This window comes from Oreochromis aureus, linkage group 11, assembly GCF_013358895.1.
Source record: "Oreochromis aureus strain Israel breed Guangdong linkage group 11, ZZ_aureus, whole genome shotgun sequence".
Classification (NCBI taxonomy): Eukaryota; Metazoa; Chordata; class Actinopteri; order Cichliformes; family Cichlidae; genus Oreochromis; species Oreochromis aureus.
This window is the reverse complement of record NC_052952.1, coordinates 37,478,982-37,503,909: the sequence shown is the minus strand read 5'-3', so window position 1 is coordinate 37,503,909 and position 24,928 is coordinate 37,478,982. Positions and strand designations below refer to the sequence as shown.

General features: G+C 45.1%; 1 protein-coding gene across 1 annotated transcript; it reads left to right on the top strand.

The window, feature by feature from the left end:
- Nucleotides 1–23,297, top strand: LOC116325058 (C-type mannose receptor 2-like). Its single transcript, XM_039619902.1, has 8 exons — nt 1–116; nt 361–452; nt 4,910–5,269; nt 5,355–5,678; nt 5,749–5,846; nt 9,172–9,295; nt 17,857–17,936; nt 23,181–23,297. The coding sequence occupies exons 1-8, from the start codon at nt 67–69 to the stop codon at nt 23,295–23,297; spliced, it is 1,245 nt and encodes a 414-aa protein (XP_039475836.1). The 5' UTR covers nt 1–66.
- Nucleotides 23,298–24,928: the final 1,631 nt, after the last annotated feature.

The following is a 24,928-nucleotide window of genomic DNA, read 5'->3' as shown; positions in this document are numbered from 1 at the left end:
CTAAAACCACTTTTACAAAGTCTCTGATAGACGTGGGAGGAGGAGCGAGGATGACATTTATATCAGATGAAGAGTTCTGACTGTGTCACAGCTGAACAGACGTCTCATCGTGTCGGGTATGTTATGCATATGTTTGATTTGGTGTATTTGATAATCTCACACATTCATTATCTGGTATTGTAATAAACAAAATGATGATAATTGAATGAAGACAGCATTTTTTAAAGTTGAACGTTTCAAATGTTAAATATGTTTGATAGTTTTGTTTGAATGATTAGATTAGGATAGAAATGGAGTGAGTGACAGACACATCTGCCTCTGTGTTGATGCTGCTTTAAGTGTTATGATTAATAATGACAGAGCAGCTGCAGATGAGATTCATGAGGACGTCTTCACAGTTTTTCAGCTCTCAGTCATGAAGAGGTGTGGACTGATCCTGCTGCTGCTCTCAGGTCTGTAAACTCATCTCAGTCGCCTCATTTATAGTTTGAATAAAACTTTTGAAGTCAGAAAATCAAAGAAAGCACAAACTGAACTGCTCCATAGGGATTATTTTAAAGGTGTCTGTAAACGAGCTTCAAGCAGTCACAGAAACACTCGTACAATCTCCAAAGATCTTTGTCATGTCAACTAAACTTCTAGAAGTTTGATTGACAGTTTATGTTACGGTTGACGTGGAGGACTCCAGTGTTGGGACTAATGCGTTATTAAGTAACATGTTACAGTAACTACGTTATTATTGTGGTAACGAGCACGGTAACTAGTTATTATGCCAAAACCAGGAACGCGTTACTCGTTACTGGGATTTAGATAGGCTCGTTACTCGTTACTTGGATATCGCGGAGCTTCCACAGATTCAGTAACATTAGCAAGTGGTGGAGGCCAGCAGGTGGATGAAGGAAAAGGGAGGCAAAAGGAGAGACCCGAAGCGGCCGCCGGTCCGAGTGTCAGGTGAACTGAACTTCAGGTAAGAAGTTATGACCTGCAGTCTATCTGGGTCAGATATAAACCAAGTTTAGGTGGAGTTTATTTTCGGTATGCTGACTTTTTCGTACTGCGTGCTAGCTAGCATGACGGGGTTTCTATACAGCTGGGTGGGTGCTATGTTACTGATGTTGAACTTTATTTTGTTCATAAGGTTAATTATTAGAGTTGCCAACCGTCCCGTAAAAAACAGAATCGTCTGGTTTTCAGAGAAAATATTACGCGTTTTGTATTAAGCTGAAAAGGAACACAGTTTGTCCCGGACTTCAGCTACAATGAAAAAGACACAAAGCTGAAGCTGCACAGCTGCCTCTTCTTCTCTCATTCTCTCCTCTCCTGTTTCTACTTCAATCACGAAACTGATCAATGATCAGCTGATCGGCTTTTCTCTCTTGTTTATTTATCGCCCACTTTGCGCCAGAAAGAGGAAACCAGCGGATGTCGCGTTAAACAACAGCAGCACGTTTAAGCTTGATCAGCTGTTGTTAGAATTTATTTAATATTAATTTCTAGTATCAGCTGATGTTTGCTGGAGCCACAGCTGTAAAGCTGCTGGTCATGATATCTGTTTGGTTATCTGGTGAGAGGGAAACATGCAGATGAAACCAGGAGATGTCCTTACTGAATCATCAGAGCTGAACAGGTGATGGAGAAACAGGTTTACCTTTTAGGTGACATGAATGAGTTGAAGGGAAGTTATGAACTGTTTCTGAGAGACAAATAACACCAGGATCCTTTTCTACGTAGCTGACAGCTGGTAACTGTGCAGGGGCGGGTCTAGCAAAGTGTTGCCAGGGGGCCAGGTAGGGCATTAACAGGGAAAGGGGGGCACAAGGAAATACTTTTCTTTCTTATTCTCATTTAAAATGTCTCGCTTTTAAAAAAATAATTATCTGAGTCTTACAACAAACAATTGATAGATTGATACATATATACCATCAGAACAGTGTACATCACTGTCACAACAGTGTTTATTTTCATTCAAAGGCTTTATGATTTTTCCTATAATGGTGGGCCGGTCTCTAGTCAAAATGCCCGGGACGATTGTTTTGTCCCAGTCCAGCTCTGTATGCAGCTCATCTGCAGTCTGGTGTTACCTACATCTTCCTATTCAGAAGGCAGAATTTCCAAGTTCTGAGTACAATCAAAAGCACCACGACTGCAGTTTTTGTGTTGGATGTAAAAAGCAGGCTAGAATCATGGCGGCGGTCAACGACGGTCCAGGCGTGGGATTTCTCTCGTGGAAATGTGCACATTATTTTTTCCTTTCTATTGGTAAGGCAAGGCAAGTTTATTTATATAGCACAATTCAACAACAAGGTGATTCAAAGTGCTTTACAGAGACATTAAAAACAAAATAGATAAAAAGCATGATTTAAAATTGATTAAGACAAGCAAACAAACAAACAAACAAACAAACAAAACAGTAGATAAAATCAAAACAGTAGATAAAATCAGTAGTTAAAATGTAAGTTTTGGAATTTAAGCTTAAAAGTAAAACAGGCGGATTTGGTGCTTTATTCAAATGCAGCTGAGAACAGGTGAGTCTTCAACCTGGATTTAAATAAACTGAGTGTTTCAGCTGATCTGAGGCTTTCTGGGAGTTTGTTCCAGATATAAGGAGCATAAAAGCTGAATGCAGCTTCTCCGTGTCTGGTTCTGACTCTGGGAACTGATAAAAGACCGGATCCAGATGACCTGAGAGATCTGGAAGGTTCATACTGGGTCAGGAGGTCACTGATGTATTTTGGTCCTAAACCATTCAGAGCTTTATAGACCAGCATCAGAACTTTAAAGTCAATCCTCTGACGGACAGGCAGCCAGTGTAAAGACCTCAGAGCTGGACTGATGTGGTCCACTTTTTTGGTCTTAGTGAGGACTCGAGCAGCAGAGTTCTGAATGAGCTGTAGTTGTCTGACTGATTTTTTAGGTAGACCTGTAAAGATGCTGTTACAGTAATCAAGCCTACTACAGATGAATGCATGGACTAGTTTTTCCAGGTCCTGTTGAGACATCAGATCTTTTATCCTTGAAATATTCTTGAGGTGATAGTAAGCTGATTTTGTTATTGTCTTAATGTGTTTTTCTAAGTTTAGGTCCACATCCATCACTACACCCAAATTTCTCACCTGGTTTGTGGTTTTTAGGTGTATAGATTGAAGTTCTCTGGTGACCTGTAATTGTTTTTCTTTGGCTCCAAAGACTATTACCTCAGTTTTATTTTTGTTTAGCTGGAGAAAATTGTGGCACAGCCAGTCATTAATTTCCTCAATGCATTTACCAAGAGCCTGTACAGGGCCTCGGTCTCCTGGTGACAATGTGATATATATTTGTGTGTCATCTGCATAGCTGTGATAGTTTATTTTGTTGTTCTTTATAATCTGTGCCAGTGGGAGCATGTAAATGTTGAACAGAAGGGGTCCCAAGATGGAACCTTGGGGAACTCCGCATGTGATACTTGTCTGCTCAGATGTGAAGTTACCTATTGATACAAAGTATTTCCTGTTTTCTAAGTATGTTTTGAACCAGTTTAGGTAGGTGGCACAGTGCACTGTGGCAAGTAAGAAAGCTAGAAGACTGGCAATCTTGCTGGGTATCCAGTTACGGAAGCAACACATTAACAAGAGAAAACCAAAGTTACTTTCCCTAGTAACTAGTTACTCTGAAAGCAACGAGTAACTTGAAGTAACTGAGTTACTTTCCCTAGTAACTCGTTACTCTGAAAGTAATGAGTAACTTGAAGTAACTGAGTTACTTTCCCTAGTAACTAGTTACTCTGAAAGTAACGAGTAACTTGAAGTAACTGAGTTACTTTTGATAGAAGTAACTAGTAATGTAACTAAGTTAATAATTTAAAGTAACTTACCCAACACTGGAGGACTCACCTGCAGGTCAGATGCACACAAGGAAATTTATTTACAAAGTTCACCGGGTGTATATACAAAAGGGGAGGGGACAGGGCTCCAGAGAAATTCAGGGGCAAAGCACTTGTTCCTCTTCAAGCAATTCACACACTCGACCAGTCTCTCTCCGACACTTACCACTTGGGAAACAGTCCAGGGAGCCTGTACACAGAGAAACACACGTTAATTCAAAAGCACTAAGACTTGCTGAGGCTTGGCTTCACTAACACGATTCACACACAACAATCCAGCAAACAGCAGTCACTCCCTGGCTTAAATGCTGGCAGCACTAATGCGGCCCAGGTGTTTCTTCTCCCGAGGGGCGTGGGTCGAGGGCGTGAACCCGCAATGAGTTCCGCCCCGGCGAGAGAGAGAGAGACAGAACCTGCCGATCAGTGCCCTGCTGATCCTCCGGGCCGTGACAGTTTAATAGTCAGTAGTCTGTAACAGTTTGTATAAAGTGAAGTCAAAGAGTAAAAAAAGAAAGAAAGGAGGGAAGAGAGAGTGCATGAACGTGGCTCTGTTTGTGTGCACTGCTGAGAAAAACACGTCTTGATTTTATTTTCTGTGTAGAAATCTGACTGAAAGCCTGAAACGCTGCAAACCCGTCAGCTCGCTGAAAAAGATCCTGACTGCTTTTTGCACGTGTTGTTCAGCCTCGACCACTAACACGTTGTTTTCCTTCATTCTGCACACTGAGGAGGAAAAATCATCCAAATACATGTGCAATAAGGCCAGAGTGAAAACAAACTTAACACTGTTAAAGCAGCTTTTAACCTGATGTGAGAGTTTTGCCCTGGAGCAGGAAACCAGTGTGTAGGTGTCCACAGGCATTGTAAAACACATTTTAACCACTACACGAGTTACACATCCTTTGAAGGACACATATATTAAGATGTCTTTAAAGATGTCAACAGAACATTTGCGTTGTGGTAGTATGTAAAGAATTTATTCTCCTGATGACTAAAATAGTCGAGCTGAGGTGAGTCTGTGACCGCGCTGACTGACTCGTGTCCTCTCAGGTTACGTGATGGTCTGCCATCTTCAGTCTGATCAGTTAGTCAGACAGCTCCACCTGGTTGACCTGCAGAAGTCCTGGAACGATGCTCAGCAATACTGCAGAGATGAGTACATCGACCTCGCCATCGTTAACAGCTCAGCTCTCATCCAGGAAGCCCAGAAAAGGGCGGGGAGCACAGAGGCGTGGATTGGACTCTTCAACAGCGGCTGGAAATGGTCTCAAACTGGTCCAGTTCAGTCATCCTGGTTTAATATGTGGTCCCCGGGACAGCCAGGGACTGATGAGTGTGTTACAATATTTAGTGATGGATCATGGTTCACAAGACCGTGCTCAGCTACTTATTTCTTTTTCTGCTATGACGGTGAGTGTTTCAGACTTTGGTACCAGGGTTTGACAAACTGAACATTTTAGCTGCAGCTCTGAATCCGTCTGATCGTTTGTTTCAGCTGCAACTAACAAACACATCCAGGTGAAGAACTCAGTGACCTGGTCTGATGCTCAGTCTTACTGCAGACAGACGTACACAGACCTGAGCACCATCACCGACATGCAGGACAACACCCAGGCCGCTTCAGTGTTGTCACTTAATTATCAAGCCTGGATTGGACTGTACAGAAACTGGATGTGGTCCAACTCAAGCAAAGCCTCCAACCTGCCGTGGGGGCCCGGGCAGCCTGATGACAGTCTAAACTGTGCCACAATAGTCGGATCAACGGGCTCCTTCAACAGTCATAACTGTGGTGACCAACGCCCCTTCCTCTGCTCCAGAGGTGAGTCTGTCCTCTGTGTTTCTGCACAGTCTGGTCCTCCTGGGCTCATCGGCTTTTTCTTTCTCTGCAGATGTCAAACCTTCAGCCTCGAGGTCAGTGAAGGTTCAGCTGAGGGCGGGATCTGCAGACCTGAACGACCCCACAGTGCAAGAATCCATCCTGCAGCAGGTCAGAGGTCACACGGGCCCCTATACAAGGAACAGAGCGCTATAACTACTGTGAAATGATAGAGAGCAGTGAGTCTGTGCAGGTTCAGGGACACGTGACAGCACACAGCTGCAGAGATACGGGGCTCGTTTAATGGAATCCCATCGATTTGTATTATTTAACCTTTTTTTAATTATTAACTTGAAGAAGTCATTTAATTTGTGTTTGAGGGGTTTGTGTGTCCCAGGGATCGCAGGGGCTATCTTTTCTGGTAGGGTCTCCCATGGCATATTGGTCCTGGATGAGGGACCAGACAAAGAGCGATTCAGAAGACCCCTATGACAAGACCATCAAGGAAACAGTTCACCCTGCCCAGGATAAGGTTACCGGGGCCCCGCCCTGGAGCCAGGACTGGGAAGGGTGCCTGAGGGCGAGCGTCTGGTTTCCAGGCTTTAGTCCATGGGGCCCGGCCGGGCACAGCCCGAAAAAGGGACATGGGCCCATCTTCCTGCAGGTCCACCACCCACAAGAGGCACTGTAGGGGTTGGGTGAATTGTGAGCTGGGCGGTGGCCAGGAGCGGAGGTCCTGGTAGCCTGGTCCCCGGTTGCCAAGACTGGCCTTGAGGCGACTTTTGTTGTGATTTGGCGCTATATAAATAAAAGTGAATTGAATTGAATTGAATTGGCAATTGGGACATGGAAATTCACCTCTGTGGTGGGGAAGGAGCCTGAGTTAGTGCGTGAGGTTGAGAGTTACTGGCTAGATATAGTCGGGCTTACCTCAACGCATGACTTGTGCTCTGGAACCATCCTCCTGGAGAGGGGCTGGTCTCTGTCTCAGTCTGGTGAGAGGCGGGGGGCTGGGGTGGGTATCTTGGTATCCCCTCGGCTTGCTCCCAGTATGTTGAGGTTTCTCCCAGTGGATGAGAGGGTTTGTTCCCTTCGCCTCCGGGTCGGGGAACAGGTCCTGACTGCGCTTATGTGCCGAGTGGCAGCTCAGTGTACCCAGCCTTCTTAGAGTCCCTGGGTGGGGTACTCGAGAGTGCTCCTCCTGGAGACTGTTGTCCTACTGGGAGACTTCAATGCTCACGTGGGCAATGACAGCAAGACCTGGAGGGGCGTGATTGGGAGGAACGCCTCCCGGATCTGAACCCGAGCAGTGTTTTGAGATTGGATGCTGGACAGACCTGGCGCGCCTAAACGTACACTGAGGGTGTGCTGGGAAAGCCTAGCAGAGGCCCCCGTCCGCGAGATCTTCAACTCACACCTCCGGCAGAGCTTCAACAGCATTCTGAGGGAGACTGGGGACACTGAGTCTGAATGGACTATGTTCAGCACCTCTATTGCCGAAGCCGCTGAACTGAGCTGCGGCCGCAAGGTAGTTGGTGCCTGTAGTGGTGGTAGTCCCCAAACCAAATGGTGGACACCAGAGGTGAGGGGAGCCACTAAGCTGAAGAAGGAGTACTACCAGGCTTGGTTAGACATTGGGACTCTGCGGGCAGCTGTTATGTACCGACAGGCCAAGCAGAACAGCAAAAACTCAGTGTGCAAGGAGTTTGGAGAGGCCATGGAAAAAGACTTTCGGCCTGCCTCGAAGAGATTCTGGCATACCGTCAGGTGACTCAGGAGGGGAAAGCGGTGTTCTACCAGCACTGTGTATAGTGCGGGTGGAGTGCTGCTAACCTCGACTGAGAAAATTGTCGGGTGGTGAAAGGAATACTTTGAGGACCTCCTTAATCCCACTGACACATCTTCCGTGGAGGAAGCAGAGTCAGGGGACAAAGAGGATGACCCGCCAATCTCTGGGGGGGGATCATTGAGGCAGTTAAACAACTCCTTTGTGGCAGAGCCCCTGGTGTGGATTAGGTCCACCCTGAGTTCCTGAAGGCTCTGGGTGTTGTAGGGCTGTCTTGGTTGACATGCCTCTACAATGTTGCGTGGAGATCAGGGGTAGTATCCATGGATTGACAGAATACTGGATCAGCTCTTCATCCTCTCAAGGATACTTAAGGGTGCATGGGAGTTTGCCCAACCAGTCTACATGTGTTTTGTGGACTTGGAGAAGGCATTCGACCATGTCCCTTGGGGGTCCTGTGGTGGGTGCTCCGGGAGTATGGGGTGTCTGGCCCATTGCTACAGGTCATTCGGTCCTTATACAACCGTTGCAAGACCTTGGTCCGGATAGCCGGCAATAAGTCGGACTCGTTCCTGGTGGGTGATGGGCTCCCCTAGGGCTGCCCTTTGTCACTCATTCTGTTCATAATTTTTATAGACAGAATTTCTAGGCGCAGCCAAGTGGCTGAAGGCTTTCAGTTGGGTGGTCTCAGGATCTCATCTCTGCTTTTTGCAGATGACGTGGTTCTGTTGGCTTCATCGGGTGATGGCCTCCAGCTCGCCTTGTAAAGGTTCGCAGCCGAGTGTGAAGCGGTGGGAATGAGAATCAGCACCTTCAAATCAGAGGCCATGGGCCTCAGCCAGAAAAGGGTGGAGTGCCCACTCCAGGTCAGGGACGAGACCCTGCCCCAAGTGGAGGAGTTTAGGTATCTCGGGGTCTTGTTCACGAGTGACGGGAGAAGGGAGCCGGAGATTGACAGATGGATTGGTGCTGCGGCTGCAGTGATAGGGACACTGTACCGCTCTGTCGTGGTGAAGAGAGAGCTGAGTGTGAAAGCAAAGCTCTCAATTTACCGGTCGATCTACGCCCCTACCCTCACCTATGGTCACGAGCTGTGGGTAGTGACCAAAAGAACAAGATCGCAGATACAAGCAGCGGAAATGGACTTCCTCCGAAGGGTGGCTGGCCTCTCCCTTAGAGATAGGGTGAGAAGTTCAGGCTTCGGGAGGGGCTCAAAGTAGAGCCACTGCTCCTCCACATCGAAAGGGGCCAGTTGAGGTGGTTTGGGCATCTGACAAGGATGCCTCCTGGGTGCCTCTTGTGTGAGGTGTTCCGGGTGTGTCTCACCGAGAGGAGGCCCCGGGGCAGAGCCAGGACACGCTGGAAAGATTATATCTGTCAGCTGGCCTGTGAATGCCTTGGTGCTCCCCCGGAGAAGCTGGAGGAGGTGGCTGGGGAGAGGGAGGTCTGGGCTTCTCTGCTTGGGCTGCTGCTCCTGCAACCCTGCCCCGGACAAGTGGAAGAAAATGGCTGGATGGATGGATTACTGTGAGGAGTCAAAGTGAACCAATTACAGGCAATGAGGCCTAATTCCAAACTTCAGTTTCATCCCCAGCCAGTTCATTTAGTTCATTTCCCCCAGAAACAGCAGGAACAACGTTTTCTGCTCACTACGGAAACAACGGCTGATTCATGAGGAGCTTCTGTTAATGCGTGAAAACTGTGTTTCAGGTGAGGGAGAAGCTGGTGGAGCAAGGGATCAGAGAGGAGGTCAAGCTGAGGTGGAGGACGCAGCCTGATGGGAAGATTTTCCACAGAGAGGAGGAGACAGCCAGTGACAGTGAGGAGGAAGACTGTGGGTCGGTTTAGTCTGAATGTTATTGGCTGATGTTCCTCAGATGATCTTCTGTGTAATTCAACTTATTTCCGTCTCTGTACTCTGACTGCTGGACTGTAACAGCGTAGCTTTGCATGACTGACAGTTGGAAATAATCCTTCTTTATCCTAAGCTCAGATCACAGAGTGTCTGATGAGCTGTTTTATGCCTCTTTGTTTCTTCTGATTGGTGAAGCTAAAGTTTGCAGGTGATAGGTTGAGCGGACCTTCTGTGTCTCAGATATACAGTAAATGTTAATGATATCCTGTCTCTACATATGAAAGTTCAAGAGGAGAACAAAGTGAACCTGAGTGTTCAGAGCAGTCTGATGTCTGAGCTTTTTGACTTCATACTAGAGATGGAGCGATCCGATATTACGTATCGGTATCGGTCTGATACTGACCTAAATTACTGGATCGGATATAAAAAATGTAATCCGATCCATTAAATATCAAAAAAGCACCTCACAAAACTTGCGACACGGCGTAACTCGGCTCATAACCGTAGCACGTCGGAGCAGTATGCGTCATGTGACAGAGCGGCTGTGTGTATTTGTAGCCTCGCTACCAAACCAGCATTTCATCTCCGAGGAAGTTATCCCAGAGAGAAGTAAAGCAAGTGTGTAAGTTCATCTCTGAATGTTTGTAAAGCGTTCCCATGTTAAGCTTAACAACCGATATATGGAGCGACTGCCTCTCTCTCTCTCCCTCTGCTGCCGCTACTTCATGAAACTGCTTAATGATCAGCTGATCGGCTTTTCTGTCGCGAGTCCATCTCTCTTCTTTGTTTTTGGCCCACTTTGCACCAGAAAGAGGAAACCAGCGGCTGAACAACAGCAGCACGTTTAAGCTTGATAAGCTGTTGTTAGAATTTATTTAATATTACTTTCTACACCAGGATCCTTTTCACGTAGCTGACGGCTGGTAACTGTGCAGGGGCGGATCTAGCAAAGTTTAGCCAGGGGGCCGATAGGGCATGAACAGGGAAAAGGGGCACAAAGACATACTTTTCTTTCTTATTCTCATTTAAAATGTCGAGCTTTTAATAAATAATTATCTGAATCTTACACCCAAAGTTTTAATCTGATGTAAAATGTATAGAAGTCCATTACTGTATATAGTAACTGTTAAGTCTAATATACCCTAGTAAGCTATAGTACTTTTTCCTTTGGGACGGTACCATCTGTGCAGTCTGCAATTCTGTTGAAGAAAGATGTTGAATCTATTTAATTATTCTTGAAAAATAATTTATTTCTGTGCATTTTTTTCCACACTGCATCAAATTAAAGTTGATTACATCGATTAAGCATCATGAGGTGGAGGGTGGGGGGTTCCTTTTTTTTTTTTGTTGGGAGTTTGCAACCCTATTAGTTAGGTTGCTTAATATTTCTGCTAAGTACTCTTTAAAATACCAGAATAGGAAGGATGGAGTAGGTTTAAGTTTATTAGATTGATCAGTGTTGCTGAACTATGAAATATTTTGGGTGCAGTGTATTTTTTACATACAGGTATAACAGAATAGCTTTAGTGTTGTTGTTTATTTAAACTTGAGTATGAACTTATACAAAATGCAGCAAGATATTAAAAAAAACAGTTTTATTGATTAAAAAACACACTATATCGGATTCATATCGGTATCGGCAGATATCCAAATTTATGATATCGGTATCAGACATAAAAAAGTGGTATCGTGCCATCTCTAGTTCATACATTATATTTCAAATGAGCACCCAGCAATATAACAGTAGATATGCCGTATATGTCAGTGAATGGGGCATTTATGCTCTCTATTATGATATTAAATATACATTTTTCTGTAAAAGTCTCAGAAATGTCTCTGCTGCTGTTTGACTCTGTAAACTACAGTGATGGCTCTGCATCCATCTTCATTGTAAACTCTATTCAATAAAGTCTATTCATATTTTATTGTCCCTGTCAGAACTTTCAGTTGCTTCATTTTTATGCTCTTATTTTGAATTTGATGCCAGTAACACACATCATAAAGGCTGAGACAACATGAAGTTTAATGCTAAAAAATAAGACGTCTCACATACAGTGAAGCTGATTGGCAGGACAGCAGTCACATGACTGGCTATGAAATCCCAGACAGACAATCCAACAGTTTATGAAACATCTGAATGTAAAATGCTGAAAACTTCTGCTGCTCATCTGTTCACAGAAAAATCTGTGAAAGCGACGAGACAGCTGTGTGACGGTGATTTTCAAAATAAATTCAGATCAAATATTTTCTGTTTTAAAACACAAAGTGTTTCACAGTCTGATAAAACTCCACATTAAGACCAGAGTACCTGTCCACACAGCGGTGCATTCACTGCTGCACACACACTTACACACACACACACACATTAGAGGAACAAAAGCCAAAAATAACAGGAAACAGATTCAAGCTAATCTATAAAATGAGTTTTCAGCAGTCGTTTAAGACAAACTGCAGACTGAGCTGCCCTGACATGGACATAGCTGATGTGTTTACAGATGCATGTCTTTATTTTTCCTTTTCATAATGATCATGTGCTCTTTGTAATCCAGCTGCTGAGGGATCCACTGCCTTTAGTAGCCTCACACAGCTCCTACTGTTTCCTCCTCATGTCCTTACCAGCCATGTCTGGACAATGTTATATGATGAGTAATAATTCAAAAATCCATATACATAAAACACACACATGCACACACACAGTGACATTTTAGACCTTCTTCAGAACACTGTATATACTGTGGGCACAAGTTTCCATCATGGTGCTGATCCAGAATCCTTCACTTATTATTTATTACTAGAGCTACAATAATAAAGCGATGAGGGAAAAAAAGTAATAAATTCATAATAATGCATTTATGATGATTCCATTTGTTTCACTATCCACTCTGTGCAGGCAGAAACCTTATTACATTTTTAAACTGTAGAGATACAATAATTTTGCTGCTGTAAAATCAGCATTTTGTCTTATTTAAAATATAAATCTAATATAATCTGTTTCTTAATGTATGTTCTTTAAAATACAGCGTGTTTTTTAAAATATTATAATTATAATAATCTATTATTATGTGGACATGCATATTACATCGTTTTAAGTGAAATATAATCCCTCCAGAAAGGCAGGAAAAGCCCTGTAACTTACTTTAAAACTAAATATGTTCCCTAAAACGGTGGACAGAGCTACAGTTGTCACAAGACAGCTTACCAACGTGTACGTAATAAGCTAATACTCCTGTGTGCTTTAGACTACAGTGTGCGCTGTACAGCTACTTACTGGTTTTGTCGCATCAGTCTGTGTCTCTGAGGTCATTTGTGTTTCTCCTACAGCTCCGGACCGCAAAAAATGCGCGTAACCAGCGCGTTCTGCCGTCAAGGGCGATCATTGGTTAATGGTGATCATGTGACTGATGCAAGCCAGATCCTTTTATTTAGCAAAAATGTGATAAATAGCTAAATATTATTGTTGAGGGGCACAGACAGGACTCCACACGCACACACACATTTAAAAAAAAAAAATTAAAAATTTTAAAAAAAATTGCCTCAACAAAAGGGCACTTTGGGCACCCATCAGGAAAGGGGCGGGTGCTCAAGCCCCTTCCGCCCCCCCCGCCCTGCACGTGCCTGACCACGGCTGTCTACCACCACAACTACTTTCGGTTGACTCTGTGCAGTCCTTTAAAAAGCAGTTAAAAACCTTTCTGTTTAAACAAGCCTTCTGTTGATTAACACTTTTTAAAAGAAAATATTTACTTTTTTGAATTTACATTTGACCCTTAATATATATATATATATATTCCTCATATATATATATGAGGAATATATATATATGAGGAAAGAGGGCCAGTTAGTGCTTCTGCTCACATGCATCACTGCCGAGGAGTGCCACTCAGTTAAAGAGTGCCTTGGGCTGCTTTCTCCATTTTGCACAGCTACTACTGAACTGTCTGAAAAGCAGAGAGTGTCGGGGTCCAAGGTAATTCCACTTGTCTGCATGCTGCGATGTACAATCACTAGAAACCAACCCCAAGTTCTGGATGAGAAGTGAGTGTTTGCCTCCCCTGGAAATTATGAGTGTAATGACCATTGTTACGCTTCCTGACTGAAGAGTCAAAGCTGTGAGGTTCTCGTCACGTCTGACTGCAGAATGTGCCACAATCACTGGAGCTGAAACAGACCAAATGATGCCTGTCCCACCTGCCCCATCCACCTGCTCACAGCCAGCTGCGGTTCTGCAACCCTGTGAGGTATAGCGTATATTCTTAAAATTTCTATAAATGTTCTACTGATTCTCCAGATGTTGATTTTGGTGTTTTGACCTCCCATCTGAAAAGTTCAATCACAAATCTTGGTGTTAAATTTGATTCTGCACTGGAGTGGTAAAAGCAGCTTTTTATCACCTCAGATGCCTATCAAAGGTTAAGCCTTTCCTTTCCAAACACAATTTGGAAACTCTTATTTATGCCTTTATCAGCTCACGTCTGCACTATTGTAATTCCCTTTTAATAGGGGTTGGATCGGGCACTTTGTCACGCCTGCAATTAGTGCAAAATTTGGCGGCACGATTTTTTAACCGGTAGAAGGAAATTCGATCACATCACTCTGGTTCTGGCTTCTTTACATTGGCTTCCTATTAAATTTAGGATTCGTTTTAAAGTCTTTTTATTGGTTCTTTAATCTTTAAATGGTCTGGCTCCTGTCTACTTATCTGATTTGCTGAAGTCACATGTTCCTCCTCGCTTGCTCCGTTCAGCTGAGCAGCTGTTGCTGTCGGTTCCCAAGTCGCGGCTGAAACTCAAAGGAGCCCGAGTGTTTTCAATTGTGGCTCCGATGCTTTAGAATAACCTTCCCCTCCATATCAGACAAGCGTCATCAGTGCAGGTCTTTAAGTCCAGATTGAAAACCTTTTTTATTCCCTGACTTTTAACTCTGTGGGAAACTTACACCTTTCTTATTGGTTTTATTGTATTTTTAATTTTGCTAGTTGTTTTGATTTGTGTTGTTCAGCACTTTGGTCTGCCTGGTGCGTTTTTTAATGTGCTATACAAATAAGCGATGATGATGATGTTAATTCTGTTGTTAAAAATATGTAAATATCAAATATCTTAACAAAACTAAAATCTGCTTTTCAAAATATAAATATCATTAAATATCTTTAGAAAGACTTGGATTTGGCTCTTTAAATTTAATGTAATAAAAAATGTTTTATTAAAAAATTTTTCCATCCATCCATCCATCTTCATCCGCTTTATCCGAGGCCAGGTCGCGGGGGCAGCAGCCTAAGCAGAGAAGCCCAGACCTCCCTCTCCCCAGCCACCTCCTCCAGCTCATCCGGGGGAACACCAAGGCGCTCCCAGGCCAGCCGAGAGATGTAATCTCTCCAGCGTGTCCTGGGTCTGCCCCGGGGCCTCCTCCCAGTGGGACATGCCCGGAACACCTCACCCAGGAGGCGCCCAGGAGGCATCCTTGTCAGATGCCCGAACCACCTCAACTGGCTCCTTTCAATGTGGAGGAGCAGCGGCTCTACTCTGAGCCCCTCCCGGATGGCCGAACTTCTCACCCTATCTCTAAGGGAGAGGCCAGCCACCCTTCGGAGGAAGCTCATTTCTGCCGCTTGTATCCGCGATCTCGTTCTTTCGGTCACTACCCACAGCTCGTGGCCATAGGTGAGGGTAGGGACGTGGATCGACCGGTAAATTGAGAGCTTAAGCTTTTACACTCAGCTCCCTCTTCACCACGACGGACCGGGTGCAGCGTCCGCATCACTGCAGCCGCAGCACCAATCCGCCTGTCGATCTCCGGCCCCTTCTCCCATCACTCGCGAACAAGACCCCGAGATACTTGAACTCCTCCACTTGGGGCAGGAACTCATCCCCGACCCGGAGTGGGCACTCCACCCTTTTCCGGCTGAGAACCATGGCCTCAGATTTGGAGGTGCTGATCCTCATTCCCGCTGCTTCACACTCGGCTGCGAACCGTTCCAGTGCGAGCTGGAGGCCTTCACCTGATGAAGCCAACAGAACCACATCATCCGCAAAAAGCAGAGATGAGATTCTGAGGCCACCAAGTGAAAGCCCTCCGCCACTTGGCTGCGCCTAGAAATCCTGTCCATAAAATTATGAACAGAACCGGTGACAAAGGGCAGCCTGGCGGAGCCCATCACCCACCGGGAACGAGTCCGACTTATTGCCGGCAATGCGAACCAAACTCTTGCAACGGTTGTATAGGGATCGAATGGCCCGTAGCAATGGGCCAGACACCCCATACTCCAAACACCTCCCACAGGACACCCCGAGGGACACGGTCGAATGCCTTCTCCAAGTCCACAAAACACATGTAGACTGGTTGGGCAAACTCCCATGCACCCTCAAGTATCCTTGAGAGGATAAAGAGCTGGTCCAGTGTTCCGCGACCAGGACAAAAACCGCATTGTTCCTCCTGTATCCGAGGTTCGACTAACGGACGAACTCTCCTTTCCAGCACCCTGGCATAGACTTTCCCAGGGAGGCTGAGGAGTGTGATCCCCTGTAGTTGGAACACACCCTCCGGTCTCCCTTCTTAAAGATGGGGACCACCACCCCGTCTGCCAGTCCAGGGTACTGCCCCTGATCTCCACGCAACATTGTAGAGGCGTGTCAACCAGGACAGCCCTACAACATCCAGAGCCTTCAGGAACTCGGGGCGGACCTCATCAACACCAGGGGCTCTGCCACCAAGGAGTTGTTTAACTGCCTCAGTGACCTCGCCCCGGAAATTGGCGGGTCATTCCCTCATCCCCAGACTCTGCTTCCTCCTCGGAAGACGTGTCAGTGGGATTAAGGAGGTCCTCGAAGTATTCCTTCCACCGCCTGACAATTTTCTCAGTCGAGGTTAGCAGCACTCCACCCGCACTATACACAGTGCTGGTAGAACACCGCTTTCCCCTCCTGAGTCACCTGACGGTTTGCCAGAATCTCTTCGAGGCAGTCCGAAAGTCTTTTTCCATGGCCTCTCCGAACTCCTCCCACACCCGAGTTTTTGCTTCAGCCACTGCCCGAGCCGCATTCCACTTGGCCTGTCGATACCTGTCGGCTGCCTCCAGAGTCCCACAGGCTAACCAAGCCCGATAGGACTCCTTCTTCAGCTTGGTGGCTCCCTTCACCTCTGGTGTCCACCATTTGGTTCGGGGATTCCCACCACGGCAGGCACCAACCACCTTGCGGCCGCAGCTCAATGCAGCAGCTTCGGCGATGGAGACGCTGAACATGGTCCATTCGGACTCAATGTCCCCAGTCTCCCTCGGAATGTTGTTGAAGCTCTGCCGGAGGTGTGCGTTGAAGATCTCGCGACTGGGGCCTCTGCTAGACGTTCCCAGCACACCCTCACTACGCCGCTTAGGTGCACCGGGTCTGTCCAGCGTCCTCCCCCACCACCTGATCCAACTCACCACCAGGTGGTGATCAGTTGACAGCTCAGCCCCTCTCTTTACCCGAGTGTCCAGAACATATGGTGGCAGGTCTGGTGATACAATTACAATGGCCAAACTGTGATTTGCACAGAAGTCCAATAACAAAACACCGCTCGGATTCAGATCAGGGAGGCCGTTCCTCCCAATCACACCCCTCCAGGTCTCGCTGTTGTTACCCACGTGAGCATTGAAGTCTCCCAGCAGGACAAAAGAGTCTCCAGGTGGGGCACCTTTCAGCACCCCCCCCCCCCCAGGGACTCTAAGAAGGCTGGGTACTCTGAACTGCCATTCGGCGCATAAGCGCAGATGACAGTCAGGACCCGTTCCCCGACCTTAAGGCACAGGGAACAAACCCTCTCATCCACCGGGAAAACCCCAACATACCGGCAGCAAGCCGAGGGGATATTAGAATACCCACCCCAGCCCGCCGCCTCTCACCAGGGGCAACTCCAGACTGTGACAGAGTCCAGCCCCTCTCCAGGAGACTGGTTCCAGGGCCCAAGCCATGCGTAGAGGTGAGCCCGACTATATCTAGCCGGTACCTCTCAACCTCACGCACTAACTCAGGCTCCTTCCCCGCCAGAGAGGTGACATTCCATGTCCCTATTGCCAGTCTTGGCAGCCGGGGATCAGTCCGCCAGGGCCTCCGCTCCTGGCCGCCGCCCAGCACACAATGCACCCGACCCCTATGGCGCTTCCTGCGGGTGGTGGGCCTGCGGGAGGATGGGCCCATGTCTCCTCTTCAGGCTGTGCCCGGCCACCAGACGCTCGCCCTCGGGCACCCTCCCCGGGCCTGGCTCCAGGGCGGGGCCCCGGTAACCCTATCCCGGGCAGGGTAAACTGTTCCCTCGATGGTTTCTTCATAAGGGTCTTCTGAATCGCTCTTTGTCTGGTCCCTCACCCAGGACCAATTTGCCATGGGAGACCCTACCAGGGGGCAAAAGCCCCCAGACAACATAGCCCCTGGGATCCCTGGGACACACAAACCCCTCCACCACGATAAGGTAGCGATTCACGGAGAGGTGAATTTTTATTAAAAAAAATGTTAATAAAATGTTTTCCTATAAAATGTGCAGCCCTTTGATTTGTTTATTCTTTTTAGGTGATGGTCTGTGGGATCTGCTGGACAGCGATGTGGTCGAGATTCAGGCAAGGAATGCCACTGCAGATGTCACAGTGGAAGTACAGACGTACATGGCAGATCCTTTAATTCCCCAGACATAGGATCCACTCCACCTCTGAAGCAACCAGGAACCATCTTGCGTGATAGTTTCTGTGCACTCCAGCCTCTTCTGTTCCATGTGAGAGGATTTTCTCTAAGGCAGGAGAAATGATCTCCAAGAAAAGAAACAGACTCAGCCCTTGCACAGTGGAACAAATTCTCTTCTTAAATAAAAAACAAATAACATTGATTGATTTATTGATTTATTGATTAGCATTCAAATATCTCAGTGAATACAGAATAAAGATTACCACAAAGCAAGAAATCATGAGACAAGGCTAATCAAAAGGTATTGGCTGAAGCATTTGCTTATTACGCCAACCCTTTTAACAAAAGATCTTTTTGCATGCAGCTCCTGTACACAGGGCTCGAAGCAACGAATAAAACAAAGCAAAGCAAAAACAAACAAACAAACAAACAAAACAAAACAAAACAAAACAAAACAAAACAAAAAAACTTTCCACCTTAGATAAGTAACTACATCAAAGCAAAACAATCAAGAGTTTCAGTATTATTATTTTTGCTCTTTTCATTCTTCATTTATATATTTTTCTAATACTCTATTTTTAAACATGTTTTTAAACAAGGAAAATGAACTACACCTTTTTAAATCACTGTCATAACTATTCCACAGGTTAACTCCTCTAACAGAAACACATCTCTGCTTTATGTTTGTCCTTATCTTGTTTTTTTTAAACACATCTGTTCCCCTTAAGTACTATTGACTCTCTCTGACTTCAAACAGCTTCTGAATACTGCAGCAAAGCAAGTTATTTTGTGCTTTATACATTATCTGTGCCATTTTATATTCAACTAAATCATAAAATTTCAGGGTATTCAGATTAATAAACAAAATGTTAGTTGGTTCTATATAGTTTGATTGATGTATAATTCTTATAGCTCTTTTTTGTAACTTGAAAATAGGAAGAGTATTTGTTTTATATGCATTACCCCATATCTCCAGACAATAAGTCATATATGGAAGTGAGGGGTCTGACAAATGCTTTTGCCATGATGTAATCTGTAATTTCCACAAAGCATGCTGATCAGTGTGATTTTCAATGATTGAACTGTAGTAGAGACTAGCAAACATATTGGTACATCTGAGAAGAGAGAACTTTTGTTATGAAAATGATTTTAATCTTTTACACATGATTGCATTTGAGCTTATTAAAGAGCTGTGGCTCCTGGTCAAGTGAAGGTCAGAAACTCTTGGCAGACGTTAAGGATCAGCCAATACACGGTGAGGAGGACAGGAGCTCTGAAAGGAATGGCAACACACCTGCTTACATGACATACGCCTGAGTACTTATATTCTCTAGAGTTAAGATTTAAGTTTTATCATTTATACCTTATATCTGTTGAGTAAGTTTTAAGTTTCAGTTCAGTCTGAGTAAGTTTCCTTCATGGTTCGAGTGTGACATTTACCCTAGAGATCACACAGAGTTCAGCTGTGTAGGTGCACAGACCTGATGTCTGGCTAAGACGAGCAGTGTGAGGTTAGCAAAGGTGCAGACGGGGGTCATGACACATACATAGCCTACATGGCAGGCACCCACACATACACACACTCTCACATACACACACACACACCATAACAGATCTATTTTGGTAGGTAAGAAGTCAAGATGTGTTTTTGCTGCAATTGCAAATTGTGCCGGCAGATTGTCAGAGGCTTACAGGAAGTATACCTGATCTACAGGAAGATAAGGAAGCGTACGTGGGGCGACACCGGGATGGAGATGAGACGTGATGTTCTGTAAAACTATGTTAAAGTTAGCAGGAACATTTTGTGGTTTAAGTGATGTAAGCTGTACTTTGTCTATTTTTGCAAAAGAGGGGGCTTTGTTATTGTACCCATATAAAACCTTTGTTTAATCATCGTGAGTTCAGTTCGATTGCTGACTTTGCCCAGCTTCGGACTCCACGCGTGTAATCAATAAATCTTTGCTTTGACCACATCTTCCGGACCAGAGTTGTTATTTGCTTGTGAGCCCTCCGTACTCCTTTTCTCCAACTTTTGAACCTTAACATTTGGGGGCTCGTTCCGGTGGTTGGAGTGAGGACAAGACCAGGGAGGCGCTGGACAGGGTCCGAGGTGGTCAGGCGGACAGACGGAAATCAGTGGTGGAAGTGAGGGACATTCGCCGCTTAACTAAAAAGGTAAGACACTACCTGTTGAAGTGAATTTCCAAAAGTGTCAGATTGAATACGACAAAATTAGAAAGTCTACTCACTGAAAGTTACTGATGAATGTCTGTTTTGATTTGATTCTGATTGTAATCTCATGAGCATATCGGTTGAAATAAGGATAATGAAGACTAATAAAGGACAGTACTGAGAGAATTTTAGTGTGGTAGGGAATTTGATTATTGTGTGGGGTGAAGCCCCGTTGGTCATTTGATCTACGTGTGATGGTCAGTTCAGGGTTCAAGTCCCTTATGTCCACAACGGAGATCTGCCTCAATCTTAATCCTGCTCTGGATGTAGATTGTTGTTTTAAATTATTATAAATTTTTCTAGAACGACAGCGGCGTCTGTTAAGAAGCGCATTTTCTCCTTGGTAACGCTTGCGCTAAGACAGGACGCTGATCTTAGACCTACTGGACAGTAGGGATAGTACCGTCGACAGCGGGGGAGAGGTTGGGAAACTCCGAAATTGCTAGGGGTTCAAGTCCCCTATTCTTGCGCTTGATTGGGCATGCTGGCAAATTGAGTTAGGTTTAGAAATCTGGACAGGACAGTCTGGGACCGCCCTGGTGAATTGAGCACAAAAGTCTGGGACTCATCGGTTGAAGCCAAGTTATGTTATATTTTTCGAAATTGGTAGGAGCTAAGAGGCCTAAAAAATCTGTGCAGTTGTAAAAATAAGGACGCGTCTGTAAGATAATAATATAATGGTAAGAAATCCTCGGCTGAAGGGAGTCTCTGTATCAGCCTGCTGACTTCTATTTTTAGATGGTGTGTGTTTATGTAAATGAGGAGCAGTGACGCTCATAGTGACTATCGCTTTCGGTTTCGAGTGGATTGAATGTGTAACTATTGTTTGAAAAATTCTGGTAAAATGTCTGTAACTGAGAGGTTGGTTTTGCATATTATGAGAAGATAAATAGAGTCGAATTAAATGTGGTGAATGTGTGATCAGTGACCGAGCTTAAGGGTCACCGTTTAAGTGTGTGAGTGCGTGATGAGTTTGACTGAGGGAGAGAATGCTGCAGCTCTGTGAGTTATTTTCACATAACCTGTGTCTATGTAAATGAAACGGCTGCTAACGTGAGTGCACGAAGGAGTTTGAACAGTTGTTTAATAAAGAACGTGGCTACGAAATCCCTAGAGTTTTGGGAAGTTTATAGAAATTGTTATGTATTGCTGAATGCGTGTATTTAAAATGCTGGTTACATGAGTGTATGACTGTTTTGCTGAGTTTTGAGATAGAATATATGAACTGTGATTTGATTTTCTTAAGATAAAAAAGGATGTTTGTTTCTGGATCTTGTCAGATTGAATATTCACGTACGGGGAGTGTTATTCATATGAGATGCATTTGTTGGGCTGAAACGCCGGAGAACCATTATGGTTTTACTGTGTCCGCAGATATAACACGGTCAGAATTACAGTTATTTAACTTTCTGTTTCGTAGTTTCCTGATATTCCGGTGTTTGGAAAAATACATTGAGACACACGAAAGAGATCCAGGTGAAGCGGCCACTGCGTTTTTATCGTTCTGCCAACATGCCTTTAGTCCCTTTGACATAGAGTACCACTGGACCGGTAACGGACGGTGAAAGTACTGAACATATGCAAATGAGTTGGCCGCTGTGAAACGCACAAGGATCTCTGTTTTGGTTTAAAGTGTTTTTGAGGTCATAAGCATGATTTATACATATGGTTAACTGACTGTAAATATTACGTTGCTTTGTTTGCATGGGGATATACATGGGGTTTTGTTTCATTGCTGCAATGATGTTATTGATGAGCTGGGTTTTGAATGTTGTTGTGATGCAAAGCTGGATGATGTGAAGTTAAAGCTGTTTTAATTTAGGCAATACATAACGGGTGATATTGACGTTTGAGTTTTCTTGTGTTTTTACCTGAGGCTTAAATAAACAGATAAGTACCTCTGAGAAACCCGGTCAAATTTTACTGTGTGTATAATAACACATGGTGCATTTAAGTATAACTCACTGCGCCCATGTTGTAGTGATAGGACTGATTATAAAAAAAAAAAAAAAAAAAAAAAAAATTTTGATGACCTTTTGAGATTAAATTGTGAAGATAAGATAAAGTACACAAAGTTTAATCGGATGATTTGAGTTTGTTAAGCACATGGCCATATAATAATGTTGGGCTGTAGCATGCTGACATATCAGTAGAGAATTGTTAAAGACGAATGAGCTGTCTTGACCCAGAGAAAATGGAGTGGTCGTCCTGTTAGGATTGAATGATACTCCGGCTCGGTGGTCAAGTTCAGACATAAGCCTTAAGCAATCATGAGCCACTAATAAGCGTGACAGATTAATAGATATAAAATTACAGGATTGAGGGTTAAAAAAAAAAAAAAAAAAAAAAAAAAATCACAGTGAAATGAGCACGCAATAAAGTGGACTTATTAGGAATAGAAGAGCTATACAATAGAGGGGAGTTGGTGTTGATTTACCAGTAAAAGCAAGAAACGAAAAATAAAATAAAATAAAAACGGGTTGGTTGGTTGAAATAATAAGGTTTAAAAGTGAAGAGTGTTAATCTGGATTTGAGGGTTATATAGGGAACAATCAGCTGGAAAATAACCGAAATGCTGTTGGAGGCGTTCTGTAAAGTGGATATTTCACTCGTGGAAGGGGTGTTTGAAATTAACTGTGTTTGCCATGGAGAAACGGAGAATGCCCCGTATGAAGTGTCCATATCCGCAACAGTTGAGTTAGATGATTTGGATGAGTATGTAAATAAATGTTTGCTATTGTTTACGGGATTAATGGAATTGGCGGACAATGAAAATAACCCGGGGTGGGTGCCATCTAACGTGGCGGAGTTTCTTGTCTCGCTGGTGGAAGCGGCAGAGATGGGTGCCGAGTTTGACATGCTTGGATGAGGGCGTGTAAAGGTGGAACCCGGTCAGAACAGATGAAGTGTGTTGTGATGAACGGGTGGTCAAGTCACGGATGGCTTATGATAAGTTGGGTTAAACTCTGTGTGTCACCAAGCAGGAGAAGACGAGGAAGCGGCTGTCAGAGTGGCGAGACGGGTTGTGGAAACCGAAAGTGAAGTACAACAGAGTAACTGAGGAGGCGGAGCTAGAAAACGTCATAGGAGGAGGTGAGTGAGTGTGTGGCAGAATGGGTGATAGGGCGACCTCTGGTGAAATAAAAGGGTATAAGCCCTTGAAGGCTCAGCTTGAACAGCTGAAGAAAGCTGTTCGACTGGCTAATGCTGGAACATTAAAAGCGGCTGAAAAAGAATGTCAGGTTATGGAGCTTGAGGTAAGTAAGCTCATCACATCTCAACAAAAGAAATTGAGTGATGAAAATAGCTCTGAGCTTGGTGTTTCAAGCTGAAGGGAAAGATGTGAAGAACAACTGAAGCAACTGGAAGAGGAGTCTGTGGGTCACTCAGTGAATAGAAAGACCAAGGCAGAAATGAAGGACCTCAGAGAAGCGCACGACAAGTGCTCTAAGTGGTTGTTTTTGTGGAATGCCGCAAAATCTTGGATGAAGGAGGATGACACGGTCAGAGCAGGGGATATGGTGAGTATAATGGCTTCAGTAAAACAACTAAAAGAGGAAAATAAGAAGTTGGAGGAGCAAATGAGGAACTTGACCACAAAAACAGAGGAACCTGATAGACCCTCAACACCCAAAATATACCCATGGGCTAATTTAATGCCAGTGCCCCACCCCACCCTATGTCATGCCGGTGATGACTTTGGATGGAGGACAGGTGCGTGGGCCTAAAGGACAAATAGGAACAGTCCTGGGAGGAGTGGTGAATGTTGAATACACAGGTGGACACATAGGGAGACAAGAGGAAGAAGTAAGAGCAGAGGGGCGTCAGCCCTTTAGTGAAGGTGGGAGACTGGAGGCCTCAGCTGCAGATGAAGGCCCAACCTCGCCACCAAGGGGAATTAGGAGTGATATGCTGACGCCATCCGAGGAACACCTGTTGGATCAGCTAAGACAGGACAGACAGGAGGAGGGGATGCACACCGGAGAGGAGGGGCGGCCCCCGATGGAGCTGGGAGCCCGGCCCAAGCACAAGGGATCGCCAGGTCCGCAGAGGGAAGGACAGGCCCAGATGAGGAGATCGGGTGGAGCAGAAAAAATGCCTGACCGGGAACGCTGGGAAGGAGAAGTGCATGGTCCTATGTATGAGGAGCCGGAGGCATTGCTGAAGGTGTTCAAAGCATTGGAACTGGCGAAGAGGAAAATGCTTAAGGACTGGTCAAAGGATAAAATAGAGGATGGGGTCTCCTGGAGTGATGAAGAGGAGGATGGCGATGAAGAGGAAGCAGCCGAAGAGGGAGAAGTTGAGTCAGACCCAGGTCCAAGCATAAGGCTGAGAAACCAAGTAAAAAAAAGGATGAAGGCGGAAAACAGAAGCAGGCCCCTCCAGGTCGGAGAAGATCAATGTTTGGGCCATCAAAGGGAAAGACACAGGTGAAGAAAAATAGAAGAGTAATTTTTGATAGAGGAGTACAGGAGGGACAACTGAATATGCCTCTGATGTCTGGTTCATGTGGTGAACCAGTGTATAGAGCATATAAAATCAGAGATTTGGAAGCATTGGTTAAACAACTTCCGCCCATTACAGAAGGAGGGGCTAGTTGGCTGAGGAAACTGACCACACTGACCGAAGCAGAAGAGCTTGCTCGGTGATTTCAGCTGGGTCGCTGGGCGCTGCCTCCTGGGGGAGGATTAGCTGATGTAGAGGGGTAGCTGGCACCACTACGTATGCTAAT

Excerpts from the sequence above, each read along its gene's own strand:
- LOC116325058 (XM_039619902.1), top strand. The coding sequence starts at position 67 with ATGAAGAGTTCTGACTGTGTCACAGCTGAACAGACGTCTCATCGTGTC. Across the intron at positions 9,296-17,856 it reads TGACAGTGAGGAGGAAGACT|GTGATGGTCTGTGGGATCTG; the intron begins GTGGGTCGGTTT and ends TATTCTTTTTAG. Across the intron at positions 17,937-23,180 it reads CTGCAGATGTCACAGTGGAA|GAGAAGACGAGGAAGCGGCT; the intron begins GTACAGACGTAC and ends GTCACCAAGCAG.